Source organism: Eptesicus fuscus, chromosome 8 (assembly GCF_027574615.1).
Source record: "Eptesicus fuscus isolate TK198812 chromosome 8, DD_ASM_mEF_20220401, whole genome shotgun sequence".
NCBI classification, from domain to species: Eukaryota; Metazoa; Chordata; class Mammalia; order Chiroptera; family Vespertilionidae; genus Eptesicus; species Eptesicus fuscus.
In genome coordinates, this window is record NC_072480.1 from 61,332,482 (window position 1) to 61,351,614 (window position 19,133).

Sequence of the window (19,133 nt, forward strand, 5' to 3'; positions counted from 1 at the left end):
GGCCTTCCTTCTCGTGGCTGCTGGCTACTGGCTTCCCTCCGGCCGCCAGCAGGCACCTGGGACCTGGGCTTCCCTTGTAGCCATGGCTTCGAGGATGTCTGGTCTAATTAGCATATTATGCTTTTTTATAGATTTGTACATTTCTATTAAAGTCTTTAAAGGGGTGGTAGGGGACACACTGTTATCTCAATCAAATTTCTAACAACAAAAGAAGCTTTCTTAACTCTAGATTCTGCATACCCTAAAACTAAAGGACAGCTAGGATGCTTATATAGACCTTTCCCAGAAAGCTCAAAGTTTGCAAATTCTTAATATCTTTGCAATATATGAACAACTGGCCCTAGTCTGAAGACAATAAGGGCTTCCAGGAGAACAAAGAGGAAGCTCCCTGTAGAATATTTATAAATCTAGATTTTTAGATCTAAGGTATCAGCCATGTGGAAATGAGACATGTAAATTTAGCCACTCAAATCACAAGACAAGCTGGGAAGGGAGCCATCAAGACTTTATATTATTCTGCAATTTTAGCTTCTGCTCAATCTAGCAAATTGGACGTGATAGTAATAAGCATGGGAATCGGGTGTCTGCCTAGCCCATCCTTCTTCCCACAGGAATCTTACAGAAGTGGAAACAGGCTGACAGTAAAGGAAAACAAAGTACCATCTTGCAGTTGGGGCTTCTGCACAAAACACTAAACCATGAACTCAGAATTTCTTACCTCTCATCAAGCTCAGATGTTACTCCTGACTCCAAAGAGGAATGAGCCAGATAGTACGTGGAGTTGGTCACCTCAGGCCAAGTTACCCATGAGGCCTTTGATAGCATCCCTTTGGATCCCTGGAAACCACAGGAACATTCTAGTTCCATCAGGTAGGCCATATCTGGAACACTCCATTTTATCATAGACAAATACGAACACATAACAAAGGGAGGGTGACCAGGAAAGGGAGAGGTCTTGTGATCTCTTATTAGCAATGAATGAAACTACTGGGAACAGAGAACTTATCTGCAAATACTCTGGGCTGGGCTGTCAAATAGAGAAGAACTAGACTTGTTTAGAAGTGCTCAAAGGAGCAAGAGTAGAAACTGCCAATAGACAGCTCTGGCTCACTGGGGACCTAACCATACAGAACTGTCCAAAGATGGACCACCCTGTCTCGGCCTGGAGGGTTCAGAGATGGCCTGAGGCTCTACTTGACAGGGCCTTGTAAGGGGGGCTGGCACACTGGCTGGGGGCTAAACTCTACTGGATGGTCCCCAAACTTCACTTATCAACAGAATCATCTGGGGAGCTTTTTAAAACAATCATGATTTCCCATGCTCACCTCTGCCCTATTACATTAGTCTCTTCAGGGGATGGGGTTCTAATGACATTGAACTCTCTTCCAGTCCCCAAATCCCATGATTCTAGAATAGTTGGATATTTTTTGAACACTGACTATACCTATTCTCCTATTAATAATACAGGAAAACCAAGTTAACATTCTTAGTTTCTATAAAAGTAGTTCTTTTAAAAAAATATGCACATACCCCATAAGCCCATAAGTATCATTTTATGAAATAAAAATTAGAAATATTAAAAAAATATAGAGCATAAGATTTAAACATATAATTTAAGATAAAGTAACATAGTGCAACACTACCTTACATTTTACAACAGATAAGGTATAAATGGGATTACTTTTTTTTTAATTCAGAGATAACCATGCATCCCTTTCCTTTCTCTAATTTTAAATGCATTTTGTGAATAAGAAAATATAAATGCACACAGAGCTGAAATACACAAAAATGTAGATGGTTTGGTAAATCCCCCTAGTCAGACATGATTTTTACTGGGTCACCTGGCAAAATACCACTTTGGTAAAATCAGTGTTTTAAGCAATTAGGAAAAAGGAATAAACTTAGATTTAAATACTCAGTGGTCATTTCTTATATAACTTAAATTTATTCAATAATTAAGTACATGTATTTTTAAATAATATTTTTAAAATTGAGGAATATGTCACTGATCTTTAATGAACCTTCCAAAAGTCTTAGCAGTAGTTCAACACTTTCCCAGCAGGTGGCAGATTTCTTGTCACACTTTCATCTTCTTTCTCATAAAAGCCAGTGCTAGAGTTCATCATGTGTCAAAACTGTAGGGGAGGAAAGTTTCTTTCTTGAAATCTTAAATATCAAATTAGCTTAAACCTCACTGATATCTGAGACATAGAAAAAGCACAGGTGCTGACTGAGGATCCTTCTGTTGGTTAATTTAGTACTATCTATTTGGTTCAATTATGTGACATGAGAACAGCTCTCTGTATATTATGGTATCGGTTAGATTGTACTGTATCATGACTACTTACCTTTGCCCCTCCTAGAAATGAGCTCCCAGTAGTCTTGGAGGACAAGAACTATGCCTTGTTTATCTGTTATCTCTAGGACCTAGCACCCAGCCTGGCAAGGAGGCCATGAAATATACTAGTAGATTACTCATCTGCACAAAGTATTAGTGTAATGGAACAACAAAGAGCAAAAGACATACATGGTACTCTATGATGGGAGGAGAGAGCATTCAAACATAGACACAGGTACCACACAAATATGAGAATAACAGTGAAGATTCTTAGAGACAAAAAATGGGTTCTTTTCTTTCTGCATCACTGAACTGTCACATACTAATTGATTTAAGAGCACTGAGAATTCAAAATGATATTTTCAGGTAGAAATTAAAATACAAATTAAATGTATTCTATACCACAATTCGAGATGGAAGACTATGTTTATATCTTCACTAAATTCCACTTTATCTTTTTATTTTATGTTTTGTAAAATATATTTTTATTGATTTCAGAGAGGAGGGGAGAGGGAGGGAGGGAGAGAGAGAGAGAGGCTGGGGGGAGAGAGAGAGAGAGAGAAAGAGAAACATCAATTATGAGAGAGAACCATTGATCGGCTGCATCCTGCACATCCCCTACTGGGTATCAAGCCTGCAACCCAGGCACGTGCCCTTGACCAGAATAGAGCCCGGGACCCTTCAGTCCGCAAGCTGACTCTCTATCCCATGAGGTAAACCAGCTAGGGCCACTAAATTCTACTTTAAAGATAACCCTATCTAATAAAAGAGTAATATGCAAATTGACCATCACTCCAACACAAAAGATGGCTGCCCCCATGTGGTCAAAGATGGCCACTCCCATGTGGACAAAATATGGCCACCACAAGATGGCCGGCAGGGGACGGCAGTTGTGGGTGATCAGGCCTGCTGGGGAGGGCAGTTAGGGGTGACTGGGTCGGCAGAGGAGGGCAGATGGGGGTGACTAGGCCTGCAGGGGAGAACAGTTGGGGGGGACCCAGGCCTGCAGGGGAGGGCAGTTGGGGGGGACTAGGCCTGCAGGGGAGGGCAGTTGGGGGGAACCAGGCCAACAGGGGAGAGCAGTGTGGGGTGACCAGGCTGGTAGGTGAGGGCAGTTAGGGGCAACCGGGCCAGCAGGGGAGGGCAGTTGGGGGCAACCAGGCCTGCAGAAAGGGTAGTTGGGAGGGACCAGGCCTGCAGGGGAGGGCAGTTAGGGGTGACCAGGCCTGCAGGGGAGGGCAGTTAGGGGTGACCAGGCCTGCAGGGGAGGGCAGATGGGAGGGACCAGGCCTGCAGGGAAGGGCAGTTAGGGGTGACCAGGCTGTCAGGGGAGGACAGTTAGGGGCAATTGGGCCAGCAGCAGAACAGTTAGGCGTTGATCAGGCTGGCAGGGGAGTGGTTAGGGGGTGATCAGGCTGGCAGGCAGAAGTGGTTAGGGTAATCAGGCAGGCAGGCAGGTGAGCAGTTGGGAGCCAGCAGTCCTGGATTGTGACAGGGCAGTCGGACATCCCTTGAGGGGTCCCAGATTGGAGAGGGTGCAGGCTGGGCTGAGGACACCCCACTCCCCGTGCACGAATTTCATGCACCAGGCCTCTAGTAAAGAAATATAAAAGGGAATGCGGGAAGTGGTTGTGAAACATCATTGGAGCAGAATTATTAATGAATTTCTAAAAATGGAAAAGAGAGTATGCAACTGAATACATAAGCAAACAGCTGAGATGTGGTGGTGTTCCTGACAGTGGAAGCCGGGTGAGCCTCCTAACAGAAACGCTGGTGGAGACTGAGTCAACAGAAGCAATTAACTGAAGGACTAGTCTGGAGTATCTGTGCTGGCCGCTCCCCTCCCATCCTACTGCATACCAGAGGAAATCTGACAGCCTGCTTATTCCAAGTGATAAAGTAGAAGACTTTTTTTGTTGTTATCAATCCTTACCCAAGGATATTTTTCCCATTGATTTTTAGTGAGAATGGAAGGGAGAGAAGACAGGGAGGGAAGAAGGGAGAAGGAGAAAGGAAGAGAGAAATCAATGTGAGAAAGACACATTAAGTGGTTGCCTCCCATACATGCCCCAATCGGGGCCAGGGATTGAACCTGCAACCCAGATATATGCCCTTGACCAGGAATCAAACCCTTGGCTCATGGGCCAAGGCTTTAATCACTGAACAACACCAACCAGGGCTAGGAGACTATTCTTAACCTTTTGCACTTGGATGTCGAATGTGACTTGACACGGTTAGCATTAGAATAAAGGAATCGAGAAAAAAAGCAAGCGAGTGCAAAGGGTTAAAAACGAATTGAATAATCTACTGAGAGAGAGGGGAGAGGGGAAGGAGAGAGAGAGAGAGACAGATTTTTTTGTGGGATGGGCTTTGATCTATTCCATGCACATACATCTAGAGGGAAGTCTGCCAGTTCTACAGCATGCTAATATACCTAAAGCTATCAATCAACCCTCCAATAAGCCTCTTGGAGAAACAGACACATTTACACCAAGGCAAGGGAAACTTTGCCAAATCCTTAAAAATAGTTGCCTCTTTAAGTATAAGAAGACTTCCAATTTTATTCCCTATCTTCCATGTTGTTTTAATGTTCATAATGAACAGCTATTATGTTTACAAATCAAGTAAAGAAACCAATAATCCCTTTTGTAAAACTTCTCTTATACACATAACCATATACAGACAGACATGCATTTTTCCTTAAGATGGGGCCAATCATATTTATACATATTCTATAATCTATTTTTCTAACTTGAAAATATGATGTCAGCACAAATACATTTATTTCTATTCTCTTGGAAGGCTACACTATATTTGTATGTATCAATGTTTATAGAATCAATCCTCTATGGACAGGTTATTTCTATTTCATTATTAAAACAATGCTATAACAAACATGTATACATGTATTAGTTTTCTTTTAAATGTAAGTTTCTTGAAGTGAACTGCTGGGTCATAGGGTTTACTTATTATAAGTTTTTATACAGCTACTACATGATGTGTGAATGAGTGTTCATATGTCAACACCCTCATTAATGCTGGATATTTTGATCCTTTAACTCTTTTCAGTTTGATAAGAGAAACATTTGATTCAGTTTTGTGCACTTGTAATTATGTAAATTTTCCTTCCTTCCTTCCTTGTTTTGCTTACTTTCCTTCTCTTCTACTATCCTCTGACTTATTATCTTTCTCTCCCTTTAAAAAGTTATACCACTTACAGAATAATATTACTTCTGAACTTAAACAGATTATTAAAAATACATGGGTATGTTTTAAATATGGAACATCTCAGACAACACATTGGTTTTGTTAAGGAAAACACAAAGTCAAGATGAAACAATTTATGCTTATGTAAGGAAGTTTATATATAAACATTTTAGCTTCTCTAAAAAATAAAGCTGAGGAAAATAAAAATTATATTTTGAACTACTGGGAAGAATTATTGTGAGGGTAAACAAATATAACCCGTGAAAGTCTCTTAACATACTGACTGAAAAAGCTCAGTGCTTTTCTTCTTTTTAATCCTCACCCAAGGATATGTTTTTATGGATGTCAGAGTGAGAGGGAGAAACACTGATGTGAGAGAAACATCAATCGGTTGCCTCCCATATGTGACCTGACTGGAAATTGAACCCGCAACCTTTTGGGTGTACGGGACAACGCTCTGAACAACTGAGCCACCAGGCCAGGGCCTTAGTGCTGTTTTTAAAAAGGAGTAAAGAACAAAGGGGAGACAGACGAGAGGGAATTAAGACAAGGAGAGGGAATTATGAGGCTTAAAAGAATATTCAGCACACATCTGTTGAAGGTTTATATAGGATGATTAAATGCCAAGGTAACCAGTTTTTTAAATCTAAGAAATGGAAGCAGATCTAATTCAGTCACCCTCCAGCCAACGAATAAGGCTACTAGAATCAGGAACATGTGGGAAACCTCTATTTTCTATGAGATTAAATTTGGGAGAGAGAAGATAATATTCTTAGTTAGCTATGTAAGGCTTTTTATTAAACTTCAGAGCTTGGATTTTCATATTTGGGAAATTCAGTGTGATCTTAAACTTTAAAAAAAAATTTTTTTATGTTTACCTCTATCTCGTGTCAGGAGATGACTTGTATACTACGCATCTATGTGGTACAGATTATATGAATTGAAGCTATATCCATGGGGGAATAGATTCTCTAGCCATATATTTTTAAAAAATATATTTTTATTGATTTTAGAGAGCGAGGAAAAGGAGAGGGAGTAAGGGATAGAAATACCGATCAAACATAGACCAGCTGCCTCCTGCACAACCACTATTGGGGATTGAGGCTGCAATCCAGGCATGTGCCCTGACCAGGAATTGAACCAGTGACCTCCTGGTGCATGGGATGTCACTCAACCATTGAGTCACACTTGGCCAGGCTTTATCCATATTTTAAATTTGTGAGCTTAGTCCACATAAAAATATTCTTAATTATGTCATAGACTTTCTTAGAGAAATTCTGACCTAATCACTTGATAACGTCACTATGAAATAAGTATATAACCTATTCTAGTTTCATTTAATGCAACATGTGGTTCAGACGCCACCACAGAATGATTACTTACTTGCATTTTTCTTCTTGTTTTCAAGGTGATCTAGCAGTTGTCGTATCTCAGTATCATACTCCACCCATTCTGGGACAATCCTGGCAGCAGCTTTCAGTTTGGGTTCTTTTGTTTTGGGATTATTGCACTGAAAGTTTAAATAAAGTTTTGTAAATAAAAAACCATGCTCGAGAAACAGAAAGGAAATACTTGAGGACTCTGTTGTCTAACTGGAGCAGACAAAATGCATTTTATAAGGAGCAGAGTCCTAAGTCCTACGTCCTTGAAATACTGGAATTCATTTAATGGACAGGAACAAGTGAAATGACAGGCCTTAGTTTCTGAAAGCAGTAAGTGTTCAATGCAAATACGTCAATCAGAAATTTTTTAAAAATTGTTTAAAGACACTCGCATGGTTCATAAGAAGTTTTTCAAACAATTCTGTAAAGTATTTTGTTTGACAAGAGGTCTAAATACATGACCATTCTGACAAAAAAACATAGCAGACTATATTAATAAATACTTTCTTACCTTTTCTTTGGACTAAAAATTTGGTTTAATATACTTTACATTTTCCACAGACAAAACCATTTGTCAGCCTTTAGAAAAGTCTTGAGTTTCTTTAGCAAAAGCATTCATTCCCTTTCATATGCCTCTATTCTAATCAGCAATTGGGGCTATATTAAAAGTCAGTTAACTGGAACTCATTTGTCCAAATAGTAATAGTTGTGAAATTCAGAGTAGTCCATAAATCTCAGTCCACATGGGTCCAACTTACTGGCAGAGTAAGACCCATACATGTTACTTAACTTTGTGTGTATGTGTGTGTGTGTGATCTTAGTTTCTTCATCTACAGAGGAGGAAATTAAACAAGATCACCTTCAAGGTTCCACTAATATAGGGTCAATTGAAACTACGTAACAACTGACTCTACTATAGAGTTTCTTGGGAAAGTAAGGTTTAAAAGGCGGAAGGGCCCGGCCAGCATGGCTAAGTGGTTGAGTGTTGACCTACGAACCAGGAGATCACGGTTCAATTCCTGGTCAGGGCACATGCCCAGATTGCGGGCTTGATCCCCAGTGTGGGGAGTGCAGGAGGCAGCCGGTCAATGATTCTTTCTTATCACTGATGTTTCTCTCTCTTTCTCTCTCCCTTCCTCTCTGAAATCAATAAAAAGATCATTTTTTTTTAAAGGCGGAAGGTATAGGAGACGGTTGAGAGGATCTGATTCTGAATGTATTGAAGGTTCAGCTGACAAGAGTTGCTGATGGGCTGAATATGAGCTGCATCAAAGATGGTCTTTGGCTTGAGCACAGTAAGAATGGAATGTCCTTCACTGAGACAGGAGAGACAATGAGAGGAGCACAGGCTTCACAAAGGTACAGACATCCATTTCCTCATTACAAAGCATTAACAGAAAACGTGTCCTGAGGCTTACTTCCATGTGACATATTCTTATGGTTGCTGAAATTTGCTCACCCCCATGCCTTATGGGAAAGCTATTAATTATGAGCCATGAACCTGTCATCTTAAGCCTTTCCTCACCAGATATTATCAGTTCATTCCACTGTGGAATTTTCTTTCTACAGTAATATATTTCTGAAGTAGTGGCAATAGGATTTTCTTTGCAGGAATTAACTTTACAGGCAATATGTTCTATAATGTGAAGATGAAACTATTTTCCCTCTTTTTGTGTCAGAAACTATTAAATAAAAATACTATGTTTTTCTTAGTTTTTTTGGTAATACAATGTTTTCCCTCTACAATCTAGAACTGTGGTGCTTAATTGGGCCTATCATGCCCCTTAGGGGAACTGTGGCAAGGTCTGAAGACGGTTGTTTGTCATGCCTGAAGGTGGTGGGGTGCTGCTGCCATCTAGTGGGTAGAGGCCAGGGATGCTGCTAAACATCCTAACAAAGAATGATCTGGTCCCAAATGTCAATGAAGCCCAGACTGAGAAATCTTTACTGAAATAGAGTCTCACCTTTAGTTCCATTTTGCATCTTTTTCCTTCCCCTTATGCCATTTCCTTGGAATTATTCTGCATTCCCTTAACATTTTTCCCAAGAAGCTAGTTCAAAATAGCATGTTTTCTCATTTTTATTTTAAGTGTTTCTGGGGAGAACTGGCTCAGCTGTCCACCAAAATTTATGCCACTTGTCCTTTTCCTACGCAGACCTATTTCCAGGACATAGCTGGCCACCCAGGAATGACATTTATCATGTGACCACACGAGCAAGTCCCACCAAGGGGTTAAGGCTGCTAAGAGTCAGGATGCATTCTCCACATTCCCTTTTGCCTTTACTCCAGATCATACTATCCAACAGAAAAATTATGGAAACTACATATGTAATTTAAAAATTTCTAGTAGCCACATGTGAAAATGTAAAAGGAACAAGTGAAATAAATTTTAATACTGCATTTAACTATGTCCAAAATGTTACCAATCAATATAAAAATCAGCAATGAGATATTTTTACATTTGATTTCATTTCACCGAGTTCTCCTAATCTGGTATTTTACATCTCATAGCACATCTAAGTTCATACTCCCAACATTTTAGGTGCTCGCTGGCCACATGTGACACATGACTGCCACACTGGAGAGATGCATACAGGTGATGATGACCCTAGAGGATGAATAGGCCACAAGCTGGACAGAGACTATTCCCTGAGTTATGATACACAGAGAGCTACTCACAGACATGACACCCACTTAGATCTGTATTTGGGAGAGTGCGAAACCACTAACATTCGGGGGTTTATTACAGTAGCTCAAGTTAACTTAAGTGCTCCTAAAGACCCCAAGGGTATCTCATGTCACTAAGGTATAAGTCACAACCTTTTATGTTACAACACAACCTTAAACAATACATTAGCTATTGTAAATTGTGCTGCTATGAACATACGGGTGCATACATTCTTTCTGATTGCTGTTTCAGGCTTCTTAGGACATATTCCTAGGAGTAGGATCACTGGGTCAAATGGAAGTTCAATTTTTAATTTTTTGAGGAAACTCCAGTTTTTCATAATGGCTGCACCAGTCTGCATTCCCACCAGCAATGTACTAGGGTTCCTTTTTCTCCACATCCTCACCAGCACTTGTTATATGTTGATTTACTGATAGTAGCCATTCTGGCAGGTGTGGTGGTACTTCATTGTCATTTTAATTTGCATCTCTATGATAATTAATGACGTTGAGCATTTTTTCATATGTCTCTTGATCATCTGTATGTCCTCTTTGGAGAAGTGTCTATTAGGTCCTCTGCCAGTTTTTTAATTGGGTTGTTTGTTTTCCTTTTGTTGAGTTTATGAGTACTTAATATGTTTTGGAAATTAACCCCTTATCAGTTGTATCATTGGCAAATATGTTCTCACATACAGTGGGTTCCCTTTTCATTTTGATGCTTGTTTCTTTTGCTGAAACTTTGTATTTTGATGTAGTCTCATTTGTTTATTTTTTTCCTTTGTTTCTCTTGTCCTATGCATTGTATCAGTGAAAATTCTGCTATGTGAGACCTTGCTTCTTTCTTTTTTTGTTTTTTATTATTTTTTTTCTTGCTTCTTTCTTAATATCATCTAATTTGTTTTCTGTGTGTGTTTGTGTTTTTTTTTTTTTTTTTGGTTAATCCTCACCTGAGGATATTTTTTCCATTTATTTTTAGAGAGAGTGGAAGGGAGGGGGAGAGACACAGAGAGGGAAACATTGATGGGAGAGAATAAGGACTGGTTGACGGGGCTGGGGATTTGAGCCTATAACTGAGGTACATGCCCTTGACCGGAATTGAATGGGCAACCATTCAGTTCACAGGGCTGGCACTCTAACCACTGAGAAAACCAGCCAGGGCATGCCATCTTGTTTTTGTTACCTTCTATCATCTACAGTTGCATTCCAACATGTTGGCATGCTATTTCCTTCTATACAATTTTACACATATCTAGAAAAAAATCCCTATATTTTATTATTCTGTCTTATTTTGTTCAAATTAAAAAACTTTATGAATTTTAATATTTAGACAGTTTATTCTTCAGTGAGGATCTTATACACAAACTAGAGGCCTGGTGCATGAAAATTCATGCACTGGAGGGGGGGTTCCCTCAGTCCGGCCTGCCCCCTCTCACAGTCTGAGAGCCCTCAGGGGTGGGAGGCGACCTGTCGATCAGGGGAAGGTGACCTCTGCTGCTGCCACTGCCAGCAGCGCAAGCCTCGGCTGGCCCTGGTTACCTGAGCGTCGGGAAGCCCTGGGCGGCTAGGCAGCTGACATCTGAGTCTTGCCTGCGCCTCAGGCGTCAGCTGGGCAGACACCATCCGAGGCTTGCCTGTGCCTCAGGCCAGCTCTGGGCGGCTGAGGGGCTGAGGGGACTGGGGGACTCCGGAGGCAGGCGTGTGGAGCAGCTGGGCCCACCTGGGGGCGGGCCCGGCCTTTCCACATGCCTGCCACCGTGGTGGGGCTGAGGGGACTGGGCGCCGCCATCTTGTGGCTGTGGGTGCCACCATCTTTGAGGGTAGGGCAATTAGCATATTCCCTCCTTATTGGCTGTGGGTGCCGCATATTTGCAACGGCGTGAGGGTCAATTAGCATATTCCCTTTTTATTAGATAGGATATTTTATACTTAAATTAGTACATAGAAACAATATGATTAGAAAAAGAATGATGATATCTTTAACTGTTAGAGATAATGAATAAGTTTGAAATTTTTCATGTCTCGGAGAGTTAAACTGTGTAGCATAGTTAAAGTGCTTAAAAGGAAAATGTAATTAAAATTCTTTTCAAAAATAAGAAAATAGACATGTATTGCATAATTTGAGTTAAGGCAATTATTTTGGTTATGTGTACTTGGGAGAAATATTAACAGGAAAATTAAACTGATGATATGCTAAGATGATAGCTAACTCATGAACATGTCAGCCCTCGGCCTTTCTTTCCAAAGCCCTTGTGCAGAAAGAGTTAAACAAGCAGGCTTGAGACTGCTATTCTCTTTTTAAAAATTCTTTATTGTTGAAAGTATTAGAGATTGTCATTCTTAGAAAGGCCTGCTTGCAAGGCTGGCCCGTGGCTTGCGTCTGGGACTTGCATTTCAGGAGTGCTCCCACCATTCCCTGGTAAGAAAGGCTCACTGTGACTAATCTGTGCAAACAACATGGTTTATGCCGATGTGACCAACCCCAATAAGAACCCTGGGAACTGGGTTTCCAATAGCTTCCCTGGTCGATATTTTATATGTGTTATGAAAATTTTCGTAGCTTAAGGAATTAAGCTTGTCCCATGTAACTGCACAGGCTGAGGGCTCTTGGAAGCATGGTTTTCTCTGGACTCCACCCTATGTACCTTTCCCTCTGCTGCCTTTGCTGTGTATCCTTCCACTAGAATAAATCATAGCCATGAGCATGACTATATTCTTTTAAAAAATAATTTTTTATTGATTTCAGAGAGGAAGGAAGAGAGCAAGAGAGAGATAGCAACACCAATAATGAGAGAGAGTCATTGTTTGGCTGCCTCCTGCATGCCCTACACTGGTGATTGAACCTGAAACTCGAGCATATGTCCTGACCAGGAATCCAACTGTGACTTCCCGGTTCATAGGTTGGCACTCAACCATTGAGCCATGCTGGCTGAGCAGCATGACTATATTCTCAGTCCTGTGAGTCCTCTTCACTAAACTAAGAAGAGAAATCATAACCCTGGGGTTGACTTAGGGACCCTCTGACACATCCTATACTTGTCAAGCTAAGTAAATACCATAGTAAATACTATACTGAGCAGCAGTATGTCAGGTGTGTGCCATTCCATTTGTAAAACATAAAATATTTCTACTGAACATTATCATATTTGCTTATACACAAATGAAAATAACCACAGACACTCACCAGATCAATTGTTTTGGCTCTTTGTTTGGATTCATCATCACACCAGGTTTCACACCACAGCCAATCTTGAGGAAGAGACTTAATGGCGACTTGGTAAATCATATTATTGGGAAGATCCTACAGAGAAAGAAAAGATTTAAACAGAGGTATAGGGATTGGAGTCAGAGGAAAAGAAGGTGAAGATGTGATTTAGAGCAGTGATCGCCAACCTTTTGGACCTCATGGACCACCAGTGGTCCATGGACCACCAGTTGGCGACCGCTGATTTAGAGTATAAATAGATCGTTAAAAACATGTAAAACTGAGATCTCTCTATTTTTAAACTTTAAATACTTAACTTGACCCAATCATCTTGTGTCATGAATAAACCCATGCAAGGGAACTATGTCCACACCTGACCTGGACTTGACCCCTAGCTTCAAGGCTGAAGAAGAAGGCCTAGAAACTCACCATTTCACATTCCCCAAATAGACTACCTCTATCTGCCTTGAAACCCCAGGGTCAATCACTCACACTGCGCTTGCTATTACTGTTTATGTCAGTCACTACCACATTCTCCAGATTCTGAGGGGACCTTTCATTTTCCTGTTAGAAAACAATGACCCATGAACATTTTCACATTTCTGCCTGCTCAGGGCTTTCTAAGCAAAGATTGCTGGAATCTGAGGTAAAGGATGTTGAAATGGCAGATGAGCCCAGTAATCTAACAATAGTGACCTCTGGAGAGATTTAGAGACATTTTCCCCAGAGATACTTATTCATATGCCAGGGGATGTAGAGTTCTTCCTTACTCTCCCCAGAGAATGTTGGTTTACATTCCAGAGCAAAGGGCATGCGTCCTCTCTCTCCCAGAGGGCACAAGGGGTACCTGTGTGAGCTGAACCATCTAAGCTCCAAGATTCACAATTTTAAGGTTCTTCTCTCAACACTCCTATTAAACATCAATACTGGAAGTATTAGCTAATGCAACAAGACAAGAAAAAGAAATAAAAGATAAACACATTGGATAGGAAGCAATAAAACTGTCTTTGTTCACAGATGCCAGGATTATTTATGCAGAAAGTCCCAAGAATAAATAAAAAAAACCCTCCTGGATCTAATACGTAACTGTAGCAAGGTTTTAGGCTACAAAGTTAATATATAGAAGTCAATTGTGCCCTGGCCCAGGTGGCTCAGTTGGTTGGGCGTCATCCCATGTAACTGAAAAGTTGCAGATTAGGTTCTCAGTCAGGACATAGGCCCAGGTTGTGGGCTTAATCCCCAGTAGGAGGTGTGCAGGAGGCAGCTGATTGATGTTTCTCTCTCACATTGATGTTTTTCTCTTTCTCCCCCCCTCTTCTTTCCTCTTTCTCTAAAAATCAATTTAAAAAGTCTTAAAAAAAATAATTAGCTATATACCAGCAATGAACAATTGAACTTTGAAATAAAAAATACATTATTATGACATTAGTACCCAAACCAAACAAACCAAAAAATAAACCCAGGTAAAAATCTAACAAAATATGTTCCTCTATATGAGGAAAGAAAACTATACAATTCTGATTAAAGAAATCTGAGAAGATCTAAATAAATGGACAGTCCATGTTCATGAATAGAAAGACTCAATATTGATGTCAATTATTCCCAACTTGATCTATAGGTTCAATGCAATTCCAATTCCAATAAAAGTCCCAGCAAATTATTTTGTGGATGTTGACCAACCTGATAGTAAAGTCTATATGGAAAGGCAAAAAATCCAGAATAGCTAACACAATACTGAAGAACAACAACAAAGTTAGAGGACTTATACTACTGAACTAGTAGCCTTGCTATAAAAATCTATAGTAATTAAGAAAATGTGGTATTGGCAAAAGAACAAACAGACCAATGGAATAGAATAGAGAGCCCATAAATATGGGAATTCTTTGAACTTTGTGCTCAATATTTTTTCTGTAAACCTAACACTTCTATACAAAAGGAAAATCTATTCAATAATAGTAAGAATAAAAGCTACATTGTTCCTTTCAAAACCCTTTTCCTTGGAATCCATTCCTTAAATAACCTGGTCTTTCATCTTATCCCAGCCACTTTTTCACTTGGTCATGTCCTAGAAGTCCTCTTCAATTTCAAAGTCATAATTCCACTCTCTGACCACCTCTTGATTTTCAGCTCACTCCACTTAGTACTCAGATATCAAAATCCTTTGATCACCATTAGAACCTCCAATCAACTGATCCTATTTCATTATCATCACCCCTTGATATCTTTGCTCCCTTGCTTTCATAACTTAATTTCCATAGTTAATCATTATAGTTAATCCTTTGAATATACTCTCGATTGTCTTACCCTTGTTTCATTTAGTTGTATTCACTTGGCAAAATTATAGTCCTGGTTAAATCCAAACCTCTGCACTTTCACCCATGCAACTAAACATGGCTTGCAAAACATATGGACACACAAACAAACCACGCTGTTTTTATCTTAACCTCATGAACATGAGTCTTAAGGGGGCCCTTAATACTGTTGAACAAGTATATATGTGCCTATTCATGTACAAATCTTTGTGTAGACAATAGTCGTAGGATGGAAAAGTGAAGATAAAATACTATTATTTTTTTTTAAATGTTGAGCTTGAAGTTAAAAAAATTATATGTAAGTCTAGATTTTCAATAGATAATTCTATAAAAAGAAAAGGCTGAAAATATAAAACTTTGAAGTCTACAAACTGGGAATTGGGGCAGTCTATATCTTCATACTGATAATTATTCTATGAACATTTTACTTACCTGATCTAGGTTTGAAAGACTGTTTGGATCTTGACTGAGAGCTTGGTACTGGCCCCGGAGCCTGTCACCTGCTGCAATTCTTCTGAACCTCTTGAGATCCACTACGTATAAGGCACTGCAAAAATTGAGTACTCCTTGATAGCCTTTGTTATTTATAGAATTTTATTCCCCGTCCCCCCCGCAGTGTTTGTCTACTTAATATTAACCCTAGATATCCTTGGATCTAATAATAATAAATCCTTTTATAAATTTGCTCCCAACATCTAATACTGTTTCCAAGGGGTTTGAAGTTTGTTATAATACTGTTAGGATCCATATCCTCTTAGAGTCACCTCAAATTTTTCCAAGATCTCATGAAACTCATGGCCCTACAAAACAATAATAGATTTGAGGTCAGTATCTTGACTTAGTTATTTGACAAACCAAATTTAAATCTTCTGTGGTAGTTAGGAGCATATTTCTTGAGCTATATTACATGGGTTTAACTTGGTTTAGTTATGTAAGCCTGGCCAAGTTACATTAAGTGCTATATGCCTCAGTTTCTACATCTATAAAATGGGGATAACAACAATATCTCAAAAGGTTGGCATAGAGGTTTTATGACTTAAATTATGTAAAATCTTGTAAGAGTGACTGCCATGTAAAAGCACTATGTAATTGGTTGCCATTGCTGTATAATTTCTAAGATAACTTAATATTGGTGATTCAATAATTAATTTATTTACTAAAGGGTAAGAGTACAGATTTTCTTACCTGATATGGTATTTCCTCTTTAAAAGATGTGATGCCCAATATCCTTTCTTCCAGAAACGATATCCATCCATGTCAGTGCGGCTATCACAAAATGGAGTATACCCATAAGGAGCTCCACCCAGATCGAAATCTCTAAGTTCTTTCAGGTCGTGTCTCACAATCTAAGTAATTAAAATAATTTTTTTGATGAAGACTATAAAATAAAATCATTATGTAAATCTCAAATCATTACATTATTGTAGAAATATAGAGACTATATTTTCTTCCAGTTCTTCCATTTAATGAGTTTACAAAGATTCTATTTTTTTCTCTTGTCCTCACAAATTAAAAAAAAAACACTAAAATTTGTATACCTAGTCAACATGACTCATTAATAAGAATAATTGTTACATCATTTTTATCAAAATATTTATTATTTATATATTTTTATTTATTTCAGAGAGGAAGGGAGAGGAAGAGAGATAGAAACATCAATTATGAGAGAGAATCATTGATCAGCTACCTCCTGCACGCCCTCTACTGGGGATTGAACCTGCAACCCGGGCATGTGCCCTTGACTGGAATCGAACCTGGGACCCTTCAGTCCTCAGGCCAACGCTCTAAGCCAAACCAGCTAGGGCTCATCAATATATTTTAAAAGAAATATGTTTTGGGAAGGAACCAAATATTAGACAAGTGCATAGCTCTAAGTTTCTCAAGGTATGAATTAATGATTCAAAATCATTTTTATGATAAATCTCCATTATTATATATTGGCAACTATTAGTTTGAATCATAAAGAAAAATCTCCTGATTACCTTCAAAGGCTTTAATGGAATAATGTTTGTATGTTTCATTTTTTAATAGACGGCAGCCTGCTGGAGAAATATCACTGTATATGTTGTGGGCAGGTAGGAGAAATAAATGTTAGATCACCACCTGCATTTGCCTGTTTTCTTAGTTTTTAATTATAAGGATTCACATTTATCAATTTGGAAAATAATACAAAAATAAGAGTTTATGATATAAGTAAAATCTAATATAGAATTGGAAAATATACTTTTTGTCCTAAATATAAATACTACCTTGTACATTTAATTTATATAACATTAGTATTTACATGCTACTGTTATTTTTTAGAAATTTGTGTATTTTTCAATTTTTTTGGCCATTAATGATTACAAAGGTATGCAAGGAGGAAAGGGGAAAAGTCATAATTTCTGGATATATAAATTTTGAAAGCTGAGAACCATAATTGTTTTTTGGGCCAACTTTGGGACATTTCCCCCCCTGTTAAATGATAGGATGATGAGGATTTGGTTTCTGGCTAAATGCCAAAGAATACTATTGCAAATGGAAGAGTGAGAGTTGTGTGTAATTGCTAACTTTTCCATCAAGAATAGCTCATTATACAACTATCAGCTCATATTCATAGGAACTCATATAACTTTTATTATGACTAATATAAGTATTTGTTTTATTTTTAATACCAAAATTAATAAAACTATTACTTCAGAGAGAAAACTGCCATGTCCTAAATAACAAATGGTCTTCCTTGCAATACCTTTAATTTTCCCCTGGAATTCTGAGTTTTTTTTTAAAAGATGCTTTGCCTTTGTATCACAATCATATCTTATTTGTTTATGTAGCATGGCAACAAAGATAATGATAAATACCAGCAACATAAATTGAGTCCCTATACTAAGATAGACCTGTTAAAAAGAGTTTAAGTACTAATAAAAACAACAGTTCATCTATTTACCTGGTCAGCATCAACAAAAATGATTTTTTCCACTGCTAGAGGGAAAAGGACATCAAGGAAAAGAATTTTGTATCCCCAAATAATCCTTTGTTTTTCTGTCTGTTGGTGAAGCCAGCGAGGCCACTTATATTGGACCAGTTCATATTGGAATCCATATTCCTTAGCCATGTAAGGGATTACCTCCTAAAAATACACATACACACAAATCAAAGAATATGTTTAAGGAAGAAAGCAGTTTTTTTTTAAGAGAAAGTTATTATTTTTAAAGGTAGAGTTTCATATATATATAATACATAGACTCAGAGAACAGTATGGTGATAGAGGGGAAAGGGAGTGGGGACTAGGTGGGGGTGGGAATTAGGTGGAGGTGGGCAAAGGGGAGGAAATGGGGACGAAAAGAGACTGCTTAGGGCAGTGATGGGCAACCTTTTGAGCTTGGTGTGTCAAACTTCGCCAAAAAACTGAGCATAACTCAGGTAGTGTGTCACTTTGAGGAAAAAAATAACTCCAAGACTCTAGTCGCAAATGTTTCATCCTCAGGAGCAGCAAATGTTTCATCCTCGGCATGCAGCCGCGTGTCATCAGAAATGGCTATGCGTGTCAGTGCTGACACACGTGTCATAGGTTCGCCATCACTGGCTTAGGGTGATGGACACAGGATGCAGTGTGCAGATGTTTTATTGAGTTGTACACTTGCAATCTATATGGTTTTATGAACCAATGTCACTCCAATAAATCTATATATATAAAAGGCTAATATGCAAAGTGTCCTCTCGGGAGTTCAACTGGGAGACTGGGAGGTCGATTGCTTGCTATGACATGCGCTGACCACCAGGGGGTGGCGTGGAACATGGCAGATGACCAGCAGCAGCAGGGCGCTGAGGGAGCGAGGGAAGGAGGAGGCGGGGAGGCGGGGGAACCTCATGGTGGCGGTGCATGGGTGGCAAGGGAAGGAGGCGGGGAACCTAATCGGCCCTGATCGCTGGCCAGGCCTAGGGACCCTACCTGTGCATGAATTTAGTGCACCAGGCCTCTAGTTAAAAAATAAATAAAAGATAGCGTTTACTATAAAGTGGTTACAAATTGATGTCTAAATAC

At 39.2% G+C, this 19,133-nt stretch overlaps 1 protein-coding gene across 1 annotated transcript in view; it reads right to left on the minus strand.

The window, feature by feature from the left end:
• Positions 1 to 1,945: 1,945 nt before the first annotated feature.
• The window catches only part of UGGT2 (UDP-glucose glycoprotein glucosyltransferase 2), a 164,830-nt gene continuing 147,642 nt past the window's right edge, over positions 1,946 to 19,133 (minus strand). Inside the window, exons 34-39 of the mRNA XM_054719890.1 lie at positions 18,036 to 18,218; positions 16,295 to 16,455; positions 15,542 to 15,656; positions 12,777 to 12,893; positions 6,929 to 7,055; positions 1,946 to 2,135 (exon numbers count right to left, since the gene is read on the minus strand). Coding sequence (XP_054575865.1) covers positions 2,113 to 2,135; positions 6,929 to 7,055; positions 12,777 to 12,893; positions 15,542 to 15,656; positions 16,295 to 16,455; positions 18,036 to 18,218 — 726 coding nt within the window. The 3' untranslated portion in view covers positions 1,946 to 2,112. The remainder of the gene's footprint in view (positions 2,136 to 6,928; positions 7,056 to 12,776; positions 12,894 to 15,541; positions 15,657 to 16,294; positions 16,456 to 18,035; positions 18,219 to 19,133) is intronic.